This window comes from Lepidochelys kempii, chromosome 18, assembly GCF_965140265.1.
Source record: "Lepidochelys kempii isolate rLepKem1 chromosome 18, rLepKem1.hap2, whole genome shotgun sequence".
Lineage (NCBI taxonomy): Eukaryota > Metazoa > Chordata > Testudines > Cheloniidae > Lepidochelys > Lepidochelys kempii.
This window is the reverse complement of record NC_133273.1, coordinates 11,779,567-11,802,101: the sequence shown is the minus strand read 5'-3', so window position 1 is coordinate 11,802,101 and position 22,535 is coordinate 11,779,567. Positions and strand designations below refer to the sequence as shown.

The 22,535-nt window shown below is 42.0% G+C and overlaps 1 protein-coding gene across 3 annotated transcripts in view; it reads left to right on the top strand.

Moving 5' to 3' along the window:
• The window catches only part of PDPN (podoplanin), a 30,402-nt gene extending 8,262 nt beyond the window's left edge, over positions 1 to 22,140 (top strand). Inside the window, exons 2-6 of one of the 3 annotated variants that reach the window (XM_073316870.1) lie at positions 5,468 to 5,553; positions 6,723 to 6,852; positions 12,304 to 12,342; positions 13,069 to 13,174; positions 18,228 to 22,140. In XM_073316870.1, the coding sequence (XP_073172971.1) occupies positions 5,468 to 5,553; positions 6,723 to 6,852; positions 12,304 to 12,342; positions 13,069 to 13,174; positions 18,228 to 18,234 (368 nt within the window). In that variant the 3' untranslated portion in view covers positions 18,235 to 22,140. Of the gene's footprint in view, positions 1 to 5,467; positions 5,554 to 6,722; positions 6,853 to 12,303; positions 12,343 to 13,068; positions 13,185 to 18,227 lie in introns of those variants that run through there. The other 2 variants (XM_073316868.1, XM_073316869.1) reach the window with 2 other exon arrangements.
• Positions 22,141 to 22,535: the final 395 nt, after the last annotated feature.

Here is a 22,535-nt window from a genome sequence, read left to right as displayed (position 1 = left end):
GCAAAATAGCAATATCAATAGAAACTGTGTGGGGAAGTCAGTGAAATACCTGTCTAGTTATTTGTGGGTACCAAGCCATTACTTCTTCGGGTGAAGAGAATACCATGTCCATTATAAGACTAAAATCTGCTGCTGGTATCTCCCACCAAAACTGACAGTGGGTTTCTGATCTGAAAAGGAACATTCATATAAACACATGCATTGAACTTAATCTGAAATCTCAGGGCTGTGTGTGCAATACAGCTACAGGTCCATATTCAGACTCTATATACGTGGGTGCAACGTGGATTGAAATCAAGGGAGTTGTACCCATTTCTTGTTAGGTTTGAATTTGGCCCCCAGGCTTGAAACAACCCGCCTTACCTGGATCAATCAGTGTGGGCATCTGAGGCACACTCACTGGTTCAATTACATTTAAAATTCAAGTTGCTTTGACTCTGACAAATGCTCCGATGCTTTTAAATCCTGAGAGTTAATCACTAGGTAATGATTGCCGATTTCAATTAATGAATGTGAATAAAGTAACTTGAATTCTAAGATGCAATGACCCCACTGACTGTTTTCTGTGTGACCCAGGTAAATTGTTCGAAAGGAGTGTATTCTCCTTTATATATACGCATATATATGCATGGTCATATGCAGTCTCGTGTTTTATGATGTCAGCATATGATGTGAATAAATCATAGAATCATAGAATATCAGGGTTGGAAGGGACCTCAGGAGGTCATCTAGTCCAACCCCCTGCTCAAAAGCAGGACCCATCCCCAATTAAATCACCCCAGCCAGGGCTTTGTCAAGCCTGACCTTAAAAACTTCTAAGGAAGGAGATTCCACCACCTCCCTAGGCAACGCATTCCAGTGTTTCACCACCCTCCTAGTGAAAAAGTTTTTCCTAATATCCAACCTAAACCTCCCCCACTGCAACTTGAGACCATTACTCCTTGTCCTGTCCTCTTCCACCACTGAGAATAGTCTAGAACCATCCTCTCTGGAACCACCTCTCAGGTAGTTGAAAGCAGCTATCAAATCCCCCCTCATTCTTCTCTTCCGCAGACTAAACAATCCCAGTTCCCTCAGCCTCTCCTCATAAGTCATGTATTCCAGTCCCCTAATAATTTTTGTTGCCCTCCGCTGAACTCTTTCCAATTTTTTCACATCCTTCTTGTAGTGTGGGGCCCAAAACTGGACACAGTACTCCAGATGAGGCCTCACCAATGTCGAATAGAGGGGGACGATCACGTCCCTCGATCTGCTCGCTATGCCCCTACTTATACATCCCAAAATGCCATTGGCCTTCTTGGCAACAAGGGCACACTGCTGACTCATATCCAGCTTCTCGTCCACTGTCACCCCTAGGTCCTTTTCTGCAGAACTGCTGCCTAGCCATTCGGTCCCTAGTCTGCTACGCACACCCACAAACCCCCTATGCCTTTACACTACAGAGTGCTGCTTTTCAGATTGTATATTCTCAACTTGGACAGAGAAAAAAACAAAGAAAAAGCCTCTTCCAATTTTTGTTAAGGTGGATTCTTTAACTGCCTTTACCTAAATATTCCCATGACTCACAGGGAGTGAAACTCACCACATGAAGAGGGGAAGACCAAAGTCTACTCACCATTTATATCCTACTTAAACCCTATTTTGAGGGCTGAGGTGAGGCACAGGCTGTGTGCTGGCTTTGCACACAGGGGTCTCATTCCTTCAGGCCGCAGGGAAAGTCAAAAGGTGGTTTTGGTATCTTCTGTCTTCTAAAGATTCTTTGTTTTTCTTGGAGGTACCTGAGAGACATGCTAACTGACAACTGTCATGCAACTCCTGCCCATTCTCTTGACCTACACAACAGGCATACTTTGAAAGTAATCAAAAGAGGCTTTTCCAGTAGGTTGTCACACCATGATAAACAGTGAGGCATGAGCTCATCTTTTCATATGTGGGCCATGGGATGTCTAAGCATTTGAAATATTTTCAAAGCAATACTGAGCTTTCAAAGACACTGTGTCTTGTTGTGGTGTGAGAAGTTGCAACCCAATAGCAGTTGGGAGCTGTGAACTGGAATGCATCCAGTTGGAATTTGGCAATGCAAAATGCACTGATTAAACTACATCTGCACCAATCTACAACTGAAATAACAATGACCAGAGATGAGCCAGTGGTAGGAGGGAGTCATGGTTCCAAAGGGAATGTTTATGTTTACAAATGGCTCGGAAATAATAACGGAAATATATGTTGAACTGAACTGCTGCTTTCTGCAGTGGTTCCCCCTAAAACCTGGATCAGCTTGGGTGAAATTGTATCTGTACACATGGTCAGTAATGAACCAAGCCCATGCACTACTTACGTCCCAACTAAGCCCCCTTTTGAAGACTTAAGTGATGAATGGGCTTTGTGCTGAACACTTGCATGGGGTGAATTTCATTCCCTGTGAAGATAGTTTCCCCCCAAATTTGTTCAAATAATATTTTAAACTTTGGAATGCTTGAAGGTGAAATCAGATTCCTTTTCCAAGAACATTTTTTCCTCTCCTGTGTGCTCACATTGGTTTGTAATCAAAAGATTACTTGTTAGTCAGACTACACATGCTGGTTTATTACTGTAAGAGCATTTGCAAGCACTGGGCCTTCTACACTGCTTTTACTACTGTAGAGGTGCTTATAAATACTGTACTGCCCCAGTTATGTGCGTTTCTCCAGTATGACTCTTGTGATAAAATCCTGGCCCCATTGTAGACAATGAAAAAATTCTCATTAACTTCAGTGGGGCTGGGATTCCAGGCTCGTTCTTCACTGACTCAGGGTTTGTCTTCACTACGGAGCTAAATCGGCACTGCTGCAATCGATACAGCGGCATCGATTTAGCGGGTCTACTGAAGACACACTCAATTGATGGGAGAATGCTGTCCCATCGATTTCTGTACTCCACCTCAACAAGAGGCAGAAGCAATGTCAGCGGGAGAGCGTCTCCCATCCACATAGTGTAGTGTGTACCCAACAGTAAGTAGATCTAAGCTACGTCGACTTGAGTTATGTTACCAGTTGTAGTATAGACCAGGCCTCAGATGGAGTTTATTCCTTGTGTACAATAGTATACGAGTGGGAAATCCATTTAACTACATTGGTCACTATGTATTGAGAATTAGGGTTGACAAACTTGACAGAGTATGAAGTTTTCCAAACCTCTGTTTTTTGGGGTCAGAGAACTAATGAGAGTTTACAAACCCTGTTTGCCTGTAATTGAAACCCAAAAATAAATAATAGATTTTAAGGCCAAAAGAAACCATTAGATCATCTAGTCTGATTCCTTTATAACACAGGCCAGAGGATTTCACCCAACTTCCAATGTATTGAGCCCAATGTTTGATTATCTGCCAGAAAGGCATCCAGCCTTGATTTGAAGACATCAAGACATGGAGAATCCACCACTCCCCTTTCTTTGTAGTTTGTTTCAATGGTTAAATCACACTCACTATTATAAAATTATGCTTTATTTCTAATTTGAATTAATCTGTCTTCAGCTCTCAGGGATTGGTTCTTGTTCATATGCTTTTTTTTTTCTTTCCTAGATTAAAAAGCCTTTTAGTACTTGATATTTTCTCTCCATAAAGGTACTTATATACCATGATCAAGTCACCTCTTTATCTAATCTAATCTAAGATAAAGAGATTGAGCTCTTTAAGGCTGTGCACTATAGAAATAACTAATGCAAACATACAGACAAAGACAGATTTCCTATACTACCTCTGGCATACAATATTGGATTATTTCACAGCCCCTCATGTCTCTCTTTGTGAAGCTCACTAATGCTCTACTTGTTCTGCTGCATTGTTTCCTTTAGGCGTCCATAGTATCAAGTAATTCTTAAGGGCTGAAAGCCGTTGCACTGCCAACAGAGTAATTAGTTTCCCTGAATGGGGTTCTTGTTGAGCATGTAGTGAACTTCTTTCACTTCCCATGTGGGGTTTTCCTCCATTCATTGGTTTTCTCCATCTGTGCTTATTCTGTGACTAGTGAATAAGGGATGTTTTTTCAGTTGGGACTGGGATTATAACTTTAACTGATCCTCACAATTTGCATTGTTGAACTCTCAAGCAGATGTTTCTTGGTTTACATACAGTATATACAGCATCCTAATCCAAATATTGTACTTTAAAGGCACTACTTTGTAAACCCAAAGAGGGCCAAAGACAAAGTATTTTAGTCTGTATCTGCATTTAGACTTTCTCTGTTCAGTAACTGGATTTTTCTTTTTAAATATTTGATGTTTGGTAGACATTTCAGATCTGGAGAAAAGCCTTTATTAAATATTTTATGGTTTAGATCTGCTCCGGGGAAACATTTAATATGTATCAGTATTTGCTCTTTTGGAGCTTCTTCAAAAATAGAAGAGAAAAATAATCATCAAACACAATTTTTTAAAAATAATTTAGATAGAAAAAGGATTTTTACAGTATTTTCCGACACAAGAATGATATTAGATTATAAAATCACTGGGGCAGCTCTTTTTTGTTATGTGAATACAGTGCCTAGTAGGGATGTAAATACTGTTTAAAAAGTTAACTGTTTAAACGATTAAAAATATTTTGTTTAAATGGTTAACCGATCCCACACGGCTCAGGCGGCTCCAGTCGGGCAGTGTGGCTGGGTTTAGTGAAATAGTTAGGACAACTGTCTTAATGAAATTATTTCTTGATAGAGACATTTCTAATAAATGCACTGCAGCTCAGACTGGGGGAATATATATATATAGTACAGTATGTATTCAAGGAAAGAAGAACTGGATATGGAAATCAGTGAGTAATTTAGAGATCACTCCACAGCACTTGAAGAAATTTTGTGCAGAAACCAGATGCACATTGAGCACCTCCATCAAGTGGTAACAGGCAAACACAATCTAATTTAGAATTAAACTATACCTGATTAAACTTGCTTCTAGGGACTTGTGTTTGTATTGTCCTTAGTGGGGAAGTGCAAAACCTTCCCAAACACGTCTTTGAGAGTCCTCTTCACAGTTCAGTGCTCTATCAGATTAATTCCAATGGCACAACAGAGCAGCTGTTCATTATTACTTTAAGTCAATCACAGGTGAGTTTTGTTTCGGCCTCCAGGGACCTCTCTAAAAAGCAAAATCGTACTTCTTCCATGTTAAGGCAAGCATCACGAGTTCCGTTTACACAGTACCTGGTGGATTCAGCACCTCTGGCCAAAACTCTAGACAAACTTTAAACATTGTTAATAAAGGACAGCTGACTTCTTGGCCAGGATGCTTAATACAAACCAAGGACCTAGGCCACAAGGTTAAACCAAAGTATATTGCAAATATATGTGTGTAGACATATACATACTGATAGTTTACCTCCACTGCCATATCCATCTATCTCATGTTGAATATACTTAATTTGGAAAATGTTCAATTTAGCCATAATAAGTGATCATCAACTGAATCCCTAACTCATTTTCTGTGTTTTCCTTAGCAAGCACAGTTCCACTGGAAGATGAAATAGTATCAATCGATTTCAAAGACAGAAATGACTCAGAGGTTGAAGAAAGGCCAACTCTGGTGGGTGTCTCTTAAACTGAGGATCTTCAAACCTAGCTGACACTGTATTCCTTGTCTTCTTGCTTTGTCTTTTGAGCTTGTGGCTTTATGGCAATAAGTGATGATTTGTTTCAAAAATAAAGGGTGGCCAAATACCAGTTATTTGCTTTGCAAAAGTTTGGGTGGAGGAAGCTGAAGCTGAAAATAATTATAACATTTGCTGAATTTCACAGAATATTCAGGGCTTGCTATGCACTGTCTTATACCAGTTCTACCCTGGTGTGCCTCCATTGGCTTCAGTGGAACTGCACTGATGTAACACAATGGACAAACAAATTTGTAAATTTCTACAACACTGGGTAACACTCCCCTTTCCCTGCCTCTGCATTGGCAATGTTTTGCTGCTAGTGATTGCTGGGGCAAGCAGTTCTAACTTTCAGTTGCATTGACTGTTGTTCCTTTACAGTAAAGTTGAAGTAGTGACAATGAACAAAAACCCAAGGATTTAATTTTTCCCTTTAGAAATCGATGAACTGGCATATTGTCTTCTATACTGGAAATACTTCCCCACAGCTGCGTTCCTAAAAGCTGGGCTTTAAGGTGGACATAGCTTATAACTGATCAGTAATTCAGCATGTGTTATTCACACTGCAAATCCAGACAGTCAAATATAGGCTTATATTATTAGTATTAAAACTTGTAGAACATACAACAGCCAAACAGGGCTGTTTCTTTTCTGTCTTTGTTTCATACACTTCTTTTTTGTGAAACCTAGGGCTTGATTCTCAACTGATCTTGGGCTGGGGATAAGAGGTACCTGGTTGTGGCTCCCTGATCATGTGGCTGCTTCTGACCCAATCCTGAGGTAGATTAGAGCAGCCTATAGCTGGCCTGCAGCATGGTCACACTCCATCCCCATCAACCCATACACAGGAGGATCTGCAGGCAATTGCACAGAAGACTGCTATGCTTTCTATATGCCCACAGGAGACTCCCCCAAATTAGGGCAGTAGGATACCTTTTCACTCCCTCTATGCAGTTCACTCTAAAACAAAAAGAGCAAAGCTGACCACAGAATCCACACATTGGACTTTATGCAGGAGAGGAAATTAAAGTTCTGCCTTTATATATAAATGTTAAAGAGATTGGGTCTTACTTCGTCTTTCTCTTTTAACATTCACTCCTCCCAGTTGCCTACAAGACTGCATACCATAACAGACCTGTTCCCCTTAGAAGAGCTAATGACCACAGAAAGTGCGGTCGCCGATAATGAAGACAGTGAGAACTCTACTGATCCAGATGTTGTTGAAAATTCTGAAGGTAGAAGCCTTTACTTGTGATTTTTAGTTTTAATAGACTGTAAATTATGTTCACTGAGGTTCATGAACCTGTCAAAGCCAAGCTGGGCCCATTCATGGCTTTGCACTGAAATCCCATGAATTCCACTTGCAACTGAAAGAAAAGGAGTACTTGTGGCACCTTAGAGATGAACCAATTTATTTGAGCATGAGCTTTCGTGAGCTACAGCTCACTTCATCGGATGCATACCGTGGAAACTGCAGCAGACTTTATATACACACAGAGAATATGAAACAATACCTCCTCCCACCCCACTGTCCTGCTGGTAATAGCTTATCTAAAGTGATCATCAGGTTGGGCCATTTCCAGCACAAATCCAGGTTTTCTGTGATTGCGTGACCAGAGAGATTGAAGTGTTCTCCGACTGGTTTATGAATGTTCAATCTCTCTGGTCACGCAATCACAGACATGAAGGTCGCTATCTTAAAACAAAAAAACTTCAAATCCAGACTCCAGCGAGAAACTGCTGAATTGGAATTCATTTGCAAATTGGATACTATTAATTTCGGCTTAAATAGAGACTGGGAGTGGCTAAGTCATTATGCAAGGTAGCCTATTTCCCCTTGTTTTTTCCTACCCCCCGCCCAGATGTTCTGGTTTAACTTGGATTTAAACTTGGAGAGTGGTCAGTTTGGATGAGCTATTACCAGCAGGAGAGTGAGTTTGTGTGTGTATGGGGGTGTGTGTGAGAAAACCTGGATTTGTGCTGGAAATGGCCCACCTTGATTATCATGCACATTGTAGGGAGAGTGGTCACTTTGGATGAGCTATTACCAGCAGGATAGTGAGTTTGTGTGTGTGGTTTTTGGGAGGGGGGTGAGAGAACCTGGATTTGTGCAGGAAATGGCCCAACTTGATTATCATGCACATTGTGTAAGGAGAAGGGGAGTACTTGTGGCACCTTAGAGACTAGCCAATTTGTTTGGGCGTGGGCTTTCGTGGGCTGCAGCTCACTTCGTCGGATGCGTGCCGTGGAAACTGCAGCAGAAGTCTGCTGCGGTTTCCACGGTATGCATCCGATGGGGTGGGCTGTGGCTCGTGGGGGCTCATGCTCGAGTGGATGGGTTGGTCTCTGGGGTGCCACAGGTACTCCTTTTCTTTTTGCGAATACAGACTAACACTTGCTGTTACTCTGAAACCTGTCATTGTGTAAAGAGTTGTCACTTTGGATGGGCTATCACCAGCAGGAGAGTGAATTTGTGTGGGGGGGTGGAGGGTGAGAAAACCTGGATTTGTGCTGGAAATGGCCCAACCTGATGATCACTTTAGATAAGCTATTACCAGCAGGACAGTGGGCTGGGAGGAGGTATTGTTTCATATTCTCTGTGTGTATATAAAGTCTGCTGCAGTTTCCACGGTATGCATCCGATGAAGTGAGCTGTAGCTCACGAAAGCTCATGCTCAAATAAATTGGTTAGTCTCTAAGGTGCCACAAGTACTCCTTTTCTTTTTGCGAATACAGACTCACACGGCTGTTACTCTGAAACTTGCAACTGAGTTTTGCTTTGGCATATAAGGTTTGTTTCAAAATGGAAAGTCAAAGCGGAACTGGGAGGGCACACGTCTAGCCTCGGTATAAAATAGTTCCACAGATCCCTGCAAAGCAAATTTCCTACAGTTGTCTAGAGCAGCCTGGCCTTGGGCTCTGCTTTCCTAAGTACCTGTAACCCCCCACCTCCCGAACTGCTGTTGCTCACACAAGCAGTTACTGGAGATGTCACTGCCCCAGGTCACTCCCTGTTCTACCTGGATGTTGGAATAGGCTCTATCTGTTGATAAATAAGAAGACATTAAGTTAACTACAGTCCTCAAACAAAATTTCTGGTTTCCTGGTTTCTTTCTCTGCTTTTCTATGCTGCAGCAGTTGCATATCCCTGGATAGAAGATCAAACACATTTGTTTAAAAATGTATGTTCTTCTGTCTCCTTACCTGATTCTTTGTCTCAGCTGCCAGCCTGGGCATCTCTTGAGTTTGTTCATTATTAAATAACAGAAGCAATGGTAACCAACTCTGAATTTTACAGAGGGAGTTTCAGACTCACTTTCTAAAGTACGTGTGGGTGATTTGAGATCACTTTCCTCTAGGAAAGAAAACAGCAATTGTGTTTCATCTACTTCTGATTGCTAGTCAAGTAAGGCGTTAATAACACTGGCTAGAGAAAGAGATTGTGCAGCCTCTGTACAAACTTCCCACACACAAACTCTGGCAATGCATTGCAGTTCCAATCTTCAACACACTAGTTAGTTCAGGCTTGGTTCTTTATTAAGTAGAGACTGTTACTCATGCCAAATTATAGCAGATTATGGGGTGAATGCAGGCAAATGACTCCTTGGAATTAATATGTGGTGACCAAATTATCTGGCCCCAAGTTTCTGGAGTTCAAAGACATATGCATTAGTTAAGCCAATACAACATCAAGTTCCTATCATTTTATTTATATACAGATCCACTTTTTAATTATCGAAAGAGGAAAAAAAATTGGTATCAGTCAAGTATGAAAAAAAAGTCTACGCCGTTTGCTACACAAAGAATGTCTGTCATTTAGGTCAGAACACCTTTTGTACTAAAAATCTTCCAGTCCAAAATAAAAGCTCTTTCCCAACAACCATAATGCTTGTACTGTGCGCAGTAATGCTCGCTAAATGCTTCTATTCAAGGATCTTACAGTGCTTAACATTAATGAATATACAACACCCCATTCCAAGGTGGGTACTGTTATCCTCATTTTACAGATGGGGAAACAGGCATAGAGAAGAAAAGTGACTTGCTCAAGGTCATGCAGGACATCAGTGTCAGAACCAGGAATAGAACCTAGATTTCCTGAGTCCCCAGCCAGTGCCTTAACCACAAACCATTCTGCCTCATAACAGCTGCAAGCCCTTTATAGGCAATCTCTCTAGTCACCTAAATGAGAGATCCCTTCCCTAAATTAGTGCTGTTCAGAATTTAATACCCAAAGAATCACTTTTTCATCAGGTGCAGCCTGAGACCCACCAATTAACTGCAGCATGATACCCTGAAACTGCACAGTGACACTGGATCAGTATTCAACAATGCTGCGTCTCTGGCTCCGCTTTTCCTAGTGTCCATTGAGAGAAGAGAGGTCTCCCCTTTCTCTCTCTTTCCTCAATCTTTTGGGCACAGAGGAAGGAGATCTCCTGTCTCGTAGCAGCTGAGAGGGGATGGGGAGGGTTTCTCTGTCCAAGCTGCTGGATGGTGGATGGCAGGGATTGTTTCTCCTCTCCTTCTTCCTCCCCACCCCACCCCTTTCCTGGTTACTGTTGGGGGGGGGGGGGGAGCAGGTACATCCCAAGGGGGAATGCACCTCCTGGCAGCAATCACACTGTCTGTGAGTTTGATCAGCATTCCTCCACAGGAAGCGTTCTTATAGTCAATGTCTTAAAGGCCTATGGGCTCCATGAAGATAGCATTCAGGGCTTTGAACAGTCACAAATGGGTTATCACTGATCTACCCTATTTTTTTTTTTTGGTGCCTTTCATGTTAAAACTAAAGAGGAATGATTACATGCTCAGAAATTGTGAGAAGGAAAAGCTCATGCATTATTATAAGCATTTTCAAGTGCCATAAAATATTATGGGTGTGCTGAGCTGTCCTAGGCATCAGTGCCCAGTTTGTGCCAAAGAGCACAAATATCTTCCCAGTGTTTTACTTTTTCTGTCAAGAGACAAACAAAGCCATTCTAAAAATGACACATTTTCCTTAAAACATTGGCATTGTGTCAAAGCATCCTACTGCTGCACTGTCAGATTGCAAGCCAATAACAAGCTGTGCAGTACAAACTCGGGGGGTGGGGGGGTTGGCTCCATGGAGTGCAGATACTGTAACAGATATGTTCAGGTCAGACAAGCTCATGGCATCCAAAACAAATGTGCCTTCCTGTCCGGTTAGGCATAAATCTAAAGCAGAATCTAAAATAAATAATGAAAGAGTAATGTCTCTGGGCTCAAGCCTCAAACAAATCAGTCCAAGTTTGACTAGCCCACTTAAGGATCCAATATAGGAATCAAAATGATACACCAAAATGATACACAAGGAACTACACTAGTTTTAATATCTGGAACACTGATCACTTCCCTGCCTGTTTGTTGTCCTGATTTTAACCAGGCAGGTGTCACTCTGCAGTTAGGTTAGCTAAGATATTGCTATTATTTATTATACAAAAAAATTGTGTTAAAAGAACATTAAGGTTGCAAAGTCAAGCACTCAGAAGTTAGGAAAAGCCAGAGTTAAGGTTATCTGTGAAATCTAATTTATAGCGGTTTTACACCAGTGTAGCTCTATTGATCTCAGCGGGGTTGATCCTGATTCACACCAGTCCAAGATCCCTTTAAATTTCAGTTTGTCTTTGGGCTGGCCTACACTGACAAGTTAGGTCAACCCAGAAGTGAAAAATCCACACCCCTGAGCGACATTGTTAAATTGATCTAACCCCAGTGTAGACTTGGAAGAATTCTTCTGTCAATCTAGTTACCACCTCCTGGGGAGGTGCATTAACTATAGTGACAGGAGAAATCCCTCCTGTCACTGTTGGGCAGCAGTTCTCAATCCACGGCCCAATTAGCACACAGCTACGGCCCAGGTCAGCTGTGTGCTACAGGCTGCAGGCTCTGGGGTCCCGGCTGCCCTGCTGTGCGGCGGGCTCTGGGCTGCCAGCTCCTCACTGCCACATGGGCCCACATGGCAGGGCTCAGGGTCCAGGCAGCCGGCTGCCACCTGTCCCTATGCAACAGGGTCCCAGCGGGATCTGGGGTCTGGGCAACCGGCTGCTGCCCGGCTCCACCCAGAAGGATCTGGGGTCAGGGTCCTGGCTGTCGCTCAGCCCACTGTGGCGGGGTCTGGGGTCGGGGTCCTGGTCCTGGCTGCCCCGCGGCCCTGCACATTGGGGGTCGGGGTCCCCGCGCAGCAGGGTCCGGGTCCCTGGCCCTCACTGCAAACACAGCTCTCTGCTCCTGGCCCCACCCTGTGGAGGGGTCTCTGGGTGGAGGGTGCTGAGCATAGGGGTTCATGGAGCGGTTTAGGTGGGGGGCACTGTGGTTCTCACTCTGCGGCCCACAGTGATAAACAGGTCGAGAACCACAGCTGTAGGGAGTATCTACACTGAAGGGCTATAGCTGCCGCTGTGCTGCTGTAGCATTTTACGTGTAGACAGAGCCTTTATTTCAGCTGTGATGCTCCATCCCTTCACAACTCCTTCTACTCTACACTCTCTGTGTGCTCTCTGTTTACACTCACTCCCCAATTAACACCCTATTAAACTGCACACCTGTAGTGGTTTCATTCTCAGACCCATTGTGCTGTCGTTTTTATAACCTCCCCTACAGTGTGACATCATGGCATGAAGACATAACAGTCACCATATTAAAAGGTTATTTTGGTTCTTTCTTTCCAGACGAAATGGGTGGCGAGCCAGAGACTCCAAAGGAGAAAGGTAAGTAACAAAATTGGCTGTAAAAGGAGTAGATGCATTTAAATCCCAGATGATATACGGCTATGCACTTTTAAAGGCTTTAAAGGGCTTGTCTCAAAGCCCATTGAAGTAAATGGACAAACTCTCTTTGACTCCAACAGGCCCAAAGAAAGTGAGCAAGGAAACTGCTAAACCGAAATGACATATTTTCAAATGGTTTGCAATATTGTTGTAGGCATTAGTCCCAAGGTACTAGATAGACAAGGTGGGTGAGGTAAAATCTTATATTGGACTAACATCCGATGGTGAAAGAGACAAGCTTTTGAGTTGTACAGAGCTGAAGAAGAACTCTGTGTAAGCTCAAAAGCTTGTCTCACCAACCAGTGCTTAATATGCAATGAAAGAGGTGCAGGCCTCAAGCAATTTTTTTTTTTTTTTTTGCTTTCATAACTGATGCAGCAAGCCTGGAAGTGCCGGGGCTCTGAACTGCCGAGCGTAGAGGTGCCGGGGCTCATCCCTGGCACAAATTAAGCATTATCACCAATAGAGTTTGGTTTAATAGGACCTGTCATGTCTCTCTAAACCGAAATGACATATTTTAAAGTTCACAGGATTCAGGGAAGATACCCCAGGAATCGAATGTGACAAAAATAATTCCATTTTATTATGAAGTATTAGTACCTCTTACTATCCGGCCCCACAGTTATGTGGAAAACATGCTAACATCCTATACATTTCCCCACTCAGATGGCCTGGCAACAGTTGCACTGGTTGGAATAATCGTTGGAATCATAATAGCAGTGGGAATCGTTACTGGAATCATCATTGCCGTCGTGAGGAAAATGTCGGGCAGGTACTCGTAAGTAGATTACTAGGCAGGCTTTATGGCTGGAGGCTGCTATATCTCCAATCTCAGTGATGGACACCCTTCAAAAATTCAAGATCCAATGCAGTCTTTCCATTGATTTCAAAGGGTGTGGGATCAAGCCCCAAGTTTGACTATTGGATTCATTCCAGATAAGCAGCCAAACATTCAAGTAGTTTATCTGAACCCCATGAGAGACCGGAAAACTCGCAGGAATGGGCCCTAATATTTCTAACACATCTACTATTGGACATAGCGAAACACAGTTTGGGACTGCCCCTTATCGTGGCATTCAGTGCTTCTCATTCTCATTCTTCTCATTCAGTTGTGGCTGGAAAACAGAAGCGAAGGGGGAAAGAGGGGAAAGAAATACCCAAGCTTTAAAAAAGTTTGATCAGCATCCACTTCCAGATATTAAATCATAGAACCATAGGGTTAGAAGGGACCGCAAGGGCCATCTACTTTAACCCCCTGCCAAGATGCAGGATTTGTTGGGTCTAAGCCATCCAAGGCAGATGGCTCTCCAGCCTCCTTTTGAAAACCTCCAGTGAAGGAGCTTCCATGACTTCCCTAGGCATCTGTTCCATTCTCCTACTGTTCTTACAGTTAGGAAGATTTTCCTGCAATTTAATCTAAAACGGCTATGCTGTAGTTTGAATAATTTACTTATTTATTGGTGGTGCTGAGGGAGGGTGTGTCAGTTTCTTTCCTTCACTCCTCCAACTGGGTCATCTACAATCCTTAATCATTTATACAGTAGAGACACAGTTAGTCAGGCAGGGGTGAGCAGAGACAAGAAAATGTACTCATTTGCTGACCTGCTTCTTGTGACAGTCAGTCCCCGGCCAAGGAGCCTTAGGAAATGATAAACTGATGCTGTCACAGCTGTCGGAGCAGACTTACCAGAGTTAAAATCAGACTGAGGCATTTTTCTCTGGAACATGCCTCTAACTTCTCTTTAATATCTGTTTTGTGCAGGTTTCACTCAGTGCATCAACCTGTGGCAGAGTAATCTGTCTCATGCTGGTATCTACACGGGACCAGATGCTAAGATGGGGTTAACTGGCATAGCTCCAGTTCACACCAACTGAGGATCTAGTCCTGTCTCTCAGCTTTAGTGTTTATAAGAACATCAGTACAAATCAAAGGAGATGGACTCAGCGGGCTGTCTCCCTTTAGTCTATTTTTTCAGTTACTTAAACTATGATCTAAATTTAATATTTTAGTTAATTTTTTTAAACCAATTTAAACTAATTTTAAAGGTATCCCTACTGAAAGAATTAGAGCTAAGTCTAGCAGATTCTTAGTCAGAGAGGTTATGCATGAAATTACCCTGGCTGCATACACCAACCAGAAAGATGCAGGTGGAAACACCTATTTAGCTACATTCGCATGTACTAGTCTCTGATTTACGTGCAGAATAAGGCAATGGCATGTGCAAATTAAGCACACTGTTGCACACAAACTCTTTGAAAACCTGGCCCTCATAAAAACCAAATAGTAAATACATAATCTTTTTGTTTTGATTTTATTTGCACTGTTTGATGTCTGGCAGACTTCTGAGTCTGGAAAATAATGAGTTCATTCCCCCAACCTTCCCATATTTTCTTGAGTTTTTGATTTAAGTGAGCCCAAAAGTCCAAGTAATCCTGGCTCTGAAATTGATTAGCTGTGTGCCCTTGGGTGCACCACTTACCCTCTTTGTGACTCAGTTTCTCCTTCTATAGAAAGGGGGTACTAACCATACCTATTCCACTTAATCAACTAAAAGGCAAATCACCCCGTTCCTCATTGTGCTAAGCCTAAGAAAACAGGCTTGGCTTTGTCTGACCCTGTGGAGTTAGGAGATTTGTCACTCTACAGCCCATTCAGCCCATGTGCTGGCAAGAATGGCTAGTGGGTACATGTAGCCACAAAAGCCTGGTCCTTCTGCCTCCAAGTGCCCCTGCATCCCCCACCAAGTTCTGCTAGGTAATGGCTCAAGTGGAGCTTTAATGGAGTTCAGCTCTATATTGCAATTTTGTATCTGGGAATCTGTGCCTCCTCTCCCCGTAAGGCTGTGGAGAATGAGAGAGAAAGAAGTGGTTTGGGACTATTTAGAAAAGCTGGATGAGCACAAGTCCATGGGGCCGGATGCGCTGCATCCAAGAGTGCTAAAGGAGTTGGTGGATGTGATTGCAGAGCCATTGGCCATTATCTTTGAAAACTCATGGCGACTGGGGGGAAGTCCCGGACGACTGGAAAAAGGCTAATGTAGTGCCCATCTTTAAAAAAGGGAAGGAGGAGGATCCTGGAAACTACAGGCCAGTCAGCCTCACCTCAGTCCCTGGAAAAATCATGGAGCAGGTCCTCAAGGAATCAATTCTGAAGCACTTAGAGGAGAGGAAAGTGTTCAGGAACAGTCAGCATGGATTCACCAAGGGCATGCCTGACTAATCTAATTGCCTTCTAGGACGAGATAACTGGCTCTGTGGATGAGGGGAAAGCAGTGGATGTGTTGTTCCTTGACTTTAGCAAAGCTTTTGATACGGTCTCCCACAGTATTCTTGCCAGCAAGTTAAAGAAGTATGGGCTGGATGAATGGACTATAAGGTGGATAGAAAGTTGGCTAGATTGTCAGGCTCAATGGGTAGTGATCAATGGCTCCATGTCTAGTTGGCAGCCGGTATCAAGTGGAGTGCCCCAAGGGTCAGTCCTCGGGCTGGTTTTGTTCAATATCTTCATAAATGATCTGGAGGATGGTGTGGATTGCACCCTCAGCAAGTTTGCAGATGACACTAAACTGGGAGGAGAGGTAGATATGCTGGAGGGTAGGGATAGGATACAGAGGGACCTAGACAAATTGGAGGATTGGGCCAAAAGAAATCTGATGAGGTTCAACAAGGACAAGTGCAGAGTCCTGCACTTAGGACGGAAGAATCCCATGCACCGCTACAGACTGGGACCGAATGGCTCGGCAGCAGTTCTGCAGAAAAGGACCTAGGGGTTACAGTGAACGAGAAGCTGGATATGAGTCAACAGTGTGCTCTTGTTGCCAAGAAGGCCAATAGCATTTTGGGATGTATATGTAGGGGCATTGCCAGCAGATAGAGAGACATGATCGTTCCCCTCTATTCGACATTGGTGAGGCCTCATCTGGAGTACTGTGTCCAGTTTTGGGCCCCACACTACAAGAAGGATGTGAAAAAATTGGAAAGAGTTCAGCGGAGGGCAACAAAAATTATTAGGGGACTGGAATACATGACTTATGAGGAGAGGCTGAGGGAACTGGGATTGTTTAGTCTGCGGAAGAGAAGAATGAGGGGGGATTTGATAGCTGCTTTCAACTACCTGAACGGGGGTTCCAAAAAGGATGGATCTAGACTGTTCTCAGTGGTAGCTGATGACAGAACAAGGAGTAATGGTCTCAAGTTGCAGTGGGGGAGGTTTAGGTTGGATATTAGGAAAATCTTTTTCACTAGGAGGGTAGTGAAACACTGGAATGCGTTGCCTAGGGAGGTGGTGGAATCTCCTTCCTTTGAGGTTTTTAAGGTCAGGCTTGACAAAGCCCTGGCTGGGATGATTTAGTTGGGGATTGGTCCTGCTTTGAGCAGGGGGTTGGACTAGATGACCTCCTGAGGTCCCTTCCAACCCTGAAATTCTATGATTCTATGATTTTATAAGAGGATTTGCTGCTTATGGTTTGTAATGCACGTTGAAATTCTCTGACAGAGCGTGCTCCAAGTACTGAGTGTTATTATTTCCTGTTTAATTTATCCAGCAAATAGGTTTGCTGTGAAATGGATGTGTTCCCAATGCAAACAGATCCTTTTCATTTCCAATTTCTGCTCCAGCAGAAACAAGGAAACAATATTTATCTATACATTGTCAATGGAATCTCTGCATACTTTCCATCACGAATATCATAGGTCACCATAATGAACTGCCAAACTGCTTTTAAAGTATTTTAAATGCTCTCTTGTCACTTATCATTTAACCCATATGTGACTGTGTCTGGAGTAGATATTCCGAGTTTCCAGAGTCCCTTTGAAATCTCCAGCTCTGGTGGTCACCTGCCTCATTCCTGCTTTTGGAAGACAATCTTCCACATATGGTGGAGTCAAATGGAAATGCTATCCCTTCCTACCCTTGGATGTGCCTCTCAACTTTCTACTGTTCTCTGTTTAATTTCTTCCCTCATGTTACCAATTTACCATTGGGAGAGTTAGTGCTACAGGGAGACACCACCTCTACAATGGGACAATCAATAATAGAGCTGGTAAAATGGTGAGGAGGGGATAAAATTGCAAATATGTCATCAGGACTTCCATTCAATTTTTTGTCAGATTTGAGCCCTTACACTATGTTAAAAACCATTCATGAATTAGCATAGCTTCAAAACTGGTCTGCATGGTTTGGTTGAACACACCTGTGGCAATGTTTGCAAAGAGCTCAGATCCTATGATGACAAGGCCTTCTAAGGAGATAGACAGAGGATGATATTTTCAAAAATGCCTGACACTTGCGCTCTTATCATTCACGCACTTTTGAAAATCCCACCCAGATACGGTGCTCTGGAACAGCACATGTTCTCACAATAGGGTTTAAGGAGGACTTAAGTGGCATTCTGCTGGCCACTGTACAGGGGTGAATTTCACCTTAGGGTAACTGATTTTGAAGTTGGAATACTGAGAGATAACACTGGATACTGCATAGGCTGTCCTCTGTTCACTTCTGACATTCTTGGAATATATTCTAGTACTGACAAGATATACGAGCAGCAAGACCAGTCCATGAATGCTTTGCAAAACTGAAAGAAATAAAAATGTACTGAATACGGTATTTGGGGAATGCACTTCACCCTGCTTTAGTAAACGGGCAGCAGAAGCAAGCTGCACTGGTAATAGGCACGAGAGAGAGGAAAATATTAACTGGGAAGGGGAGGAAAGAGGCAGCGGGAAAGGCAGGGAGGAAGATGACAAGACAGACAATGAATATATTTTTCTGACTCTGGGAGCCAAAATAGTATAATGTTACCCCATTTTTCCATTTGTTTTCACAGGCCCTAAAAATAAGTGAAGAAAGAAATCATGTCGTTTTAAGCCAGAAAATAAACGTGCTTCCTATTTTACAACTGCTAGAGACTCTGTTCCTGTATCGCTGAGAGAAGATGATCCATGGAAATCGTGAATGCAGAATTCCAAATCCATGGGGATCCCACACAGCTTTCTGAAGGGATGCTTTACAGACTTATCAGAAATGCAACAATTCATAGGACTTTGATGATCAAAAGTATTTAAGAGGAATGAAAAAAAATGCTATAGAAAAGAAAAACAACAAGCAGAGCCACATGCATCTGAAAGGTGCTTTATAGGTAGTATAAATACAATTGTAGATAGGTGTTAAACTTTGCCAGGAAAAAGTCATCATCTCACATTGCATCCTATTGGTTCCTTTGAAAAGTTAAATCCAGATTCTTTTCTGTTCTAAGCCCACTGTGAAGTCAGAAAGTCTGTTGTATCCTTCAGTGCTATAGATGTTTAAAACCACCAGTCCTTGTAGGATGTTGATCTACTGAATCTGTATTGTTTAGCAAGGTAAGAAAGTAACTTCATCCTAACCATCCAGAATTGACTTCAGAAGGAGACAACTGTATTTAAATTATGTAAGCAAATTGCATTCGTGGCCTGGCACTTCAATCATTCTGGTCAGGATGCTGCACGTCTATAAAGAAAAACATGGTGGGCCCAGCTGGAACTGACCTACCAACTCATCTCTCTGACTGTTGTGCCAAGACCTTCTGTCTTCTCTGTTGCAGAGATGTGCAGGGATTGGAATACACATCCTAACTTAAGCAATGCTAAGAAAATACCCACTTTTGATGGGTCATCGTAACCTACTACTCAACAAGAGCTGGATTTGATGTGTAGACAATGTCTGAATCAGTAAATGGCATTCTTTTTATACTTTTTTTTCCCTTTTTCTTTTTAACTGCATGGCAGGCTGAGTTTAGTCACACACTGTGCAACATCAGATCACTGCACATATTGATGAGGTGTAACACTTCTCTGGACACAACATAATTTTTACCATGGCATAAATAATGCAATGGGACAGGATGTGACTGAGATTTCAAAGTAAAAGGCTTTAAGTTCCAAATGGCTGCAAAATATCATGTTTAGTAAGTGCCTACTCTGGAATCCACTTCTGCACAGTGGACTAAACATGCCAACTTTTCCAGATTTGCTCTTCTACTTCCTTTGTCTGCCATGATCTATCATATAGAGCTGAGCTTTGGAAATAAAAAATTATGGTGTATCTTATATCAGATTTTGCAACAGTTAGTCTTTATTTTCTTTTATACTATACACAAAACCACTTAAATTCTTACCTTCCTGAATCTTTCTTCCTTCTGTTACTGTCTCTCTATCCTGGATTCTTTTTGTCTTTTACAACCTTTGGCACATTTCTTTCATTCAAAAATCAAGTGTATTTAAAAAGTCTATGTTCCAGTCTAGATACACTCGTAAGAAAAAATGATTTAGAAACAGTTTGCAGTGCAAGACTTGAACTTGTACATCAGTGAATCCTGGTCTCTGGTGACTATGATGAGCTCACAAAGTATAGAGAGACTAGGAGATGAAAGAGAAATTCTAGTGATCAGCAAACATTTTAATTTAGCAAACTTCAAGTTTAGGGCATTTTATTATGGCCTCCATCCCGTTCAGCCCTGTGTTTTGTCAGCCTGAACTTGTGCAAACTTTTCTATCTAGAGAAGGGCCCAAACTGAAAAAAATAAATAAATCAAAACTGGATCTGGGGGTTGGGATGTTTTGATACAGGCTTTTGCTCTGGCCAATTTATAGAGTCCAATTTACAGACTTGGGATTTAAAAATAAAAACTCAGCATTCAGACATGTTTGGATACCGGGTTTTGGTTTGGGCCTGTATCTTTAAATCTATTTGCTTCCGCAGCCACTGAGAGGACATTTGTAATGTCAGAAGTGGAATGTAACATTCTCTTCTTTATCAACAACTAATTATAAAGGATGAACTTCACCCCGTACGGCGTCAGCTCCAAGCCTATGCACCACAAGTCTCACTTAAGGCCTAATTTAAAGACTTAAATGGGATTTAAGTGATGCATAGGCTTCATGCTGGCCCTCTACACATGGATCAAGTTCCCTCCAACTAATGGTACCAGAATATCTAATGTTTGAGGAGCCTAACTTAGAATAAAATGAAATATGCCTTCCTGGCTTCATTTTGGGTGACTGCTCTCATAAAAATATAATCAAGAGCTGTACATTTAAAGGGAGCTGTTTCTGTGACGGACAAGGTGGAATTTACAGTTGCCTGCATAGGATGGTGATAAGCATAAAACTGAATTATTGCTGTTCATTTGTTGTTAATTAAGGACTACTGCTATACAATGTATTTCAACTATCAGAGTGTTGACACCCTAATATTAATCTGTTGTAATGTAAAAGGATATTTTTCTATAGCTATGGAATACATTCATGAAAAAATACATTCCTACTTCACTTCAATCTAATTTGTCTTATATTTTGTCTACACACAAAGTTGCTCTGATTAACTAAAATCAGTATGATAGACCATTGTGCTAAACACATGTGGACATTCTCAAACCAATTTAAACCTGGTGTGTATCAATTTAGCTACAGAACAATACCTTCCCAAATTAAGCTGAATTGATATACGGCATTTTTAAACCACAAGGGGTGAAATCCCGGCTCCCGCTAAGTCAATGACAAGACTCCCATTGACTTGAGTGGGGCAAGGGTTTCACCCCCACAGGCCACATCGGTTTAACTAAAATAATTAAATTATAATTCAGCTGGTATGTAGATAAGGTCTCACACAGATAGTCTCACTGCCTTCAGCACGAGTACTCGTGAGATTTTGCCCAACGGTTTTGAACAGTTCTGACAACTTAGCCTTTAATTGCCTTTTAAATATTAAGGGCTGTACATTCTTCTTCTGGGCAAACACATCTGGTAACATGCAGTGGGATAAGTGAAACTCACACATGTGCATTGAAAAGAAAATATGCCCTGAGGTGAGCATCTCTACAGAACTCCTATTCCATGTGGCTCAGCTCAGATACAGACATTTGTGTTTCTTAATAATTTAGAAATAACTTTTGTATTTCATTTCATTTCCCACTAATATCCTTTGTTTTGTTTATTTCTCTGCATAGTTATATGTTGGAATTTTGAGGGAACTAGTTTACCAACAGTATCCTCAGAGGAGGAGGGGAATCCATATTTATCATTGGTATTTTTAAAAGGATTATTATGTACCTGTTTGTGAATCACATTTCCATGACTTTCCTATCTGATTTTAACTTCATATGTGACCTGTATGAAGTTGCTGAAATGTGTGTAAATCCATATGAAAGCAGCAAAGATATTGATTTTTCTTACTGTGGCAAGATACGATTATATGAAGAGTAAATTACGTTAGACTCTGAAAAATGTCTTATGTCTGTACTAGAAACTTCCCTGCGTGGTGCACTTGATCACTGACCAAATGGATGCCATCTGGAATTATGAATTATTCAGCCATTACAGGGAATATCACAGATTTCACCAGTTTCCTCTGTACCAGTTCAGTTTGCTGCTGCTGACTTTCACTTGCACAAAAAGAAAATAAATCCTTTCCTGTGTCTATCCCTCAACCTGAATTTCATAGTGGTTAAGCCAGAAGTAAGAGCACATGCTCTCCAAAAATAGCATGGTAGAGGTTAGGCAACCTTTATGGATTGCTCCCAGGGTTCTCCTCAATCATTCACAACATGCCTGCTCAATGATAAGCATCAGCATCCTTATAAGGTGTTTCGTTTTGGGGGTTTTTTGGCCAATAATTCAGAGATTTTCACTAAGGGCCATAAACTACCCTTACTCCATGCATGGAACTGACACAGGTATTCTGAACATAGCAGTGAATTCTGTACTTTGACCATTAACTCACACAAAAAAAGCCCTAAATCTTAATGGGTGAAATTCACTCTAAGCAGATGGCCAGCTCAAGGCCTATGCACCATCAAAATCCTGTTTTGAAGGCTTAAGCATTGTGTAGGCTTTGTGGTGGGCTTCCAGTCAGAAAGTTTACTATGTAAAACATCTAATCCCTCTTTGTCAAGGTATATCGCTTACTTTACTGATGGGCTTTAGCTCCTGGTAATGCTTCAGACCCAAGAGTACAGCAAGCTGGATTCTGTTTTTGTTTAAGGCACTATCTCCCAAGTATCCAGCTACACTTTAATTAAAGGATCTTTATCAATGGCATAGGAGTGAGCAGCAGAAAGACATGGCTTAGTAGTAGAGTTGGGTGAAACTTGTTGGAT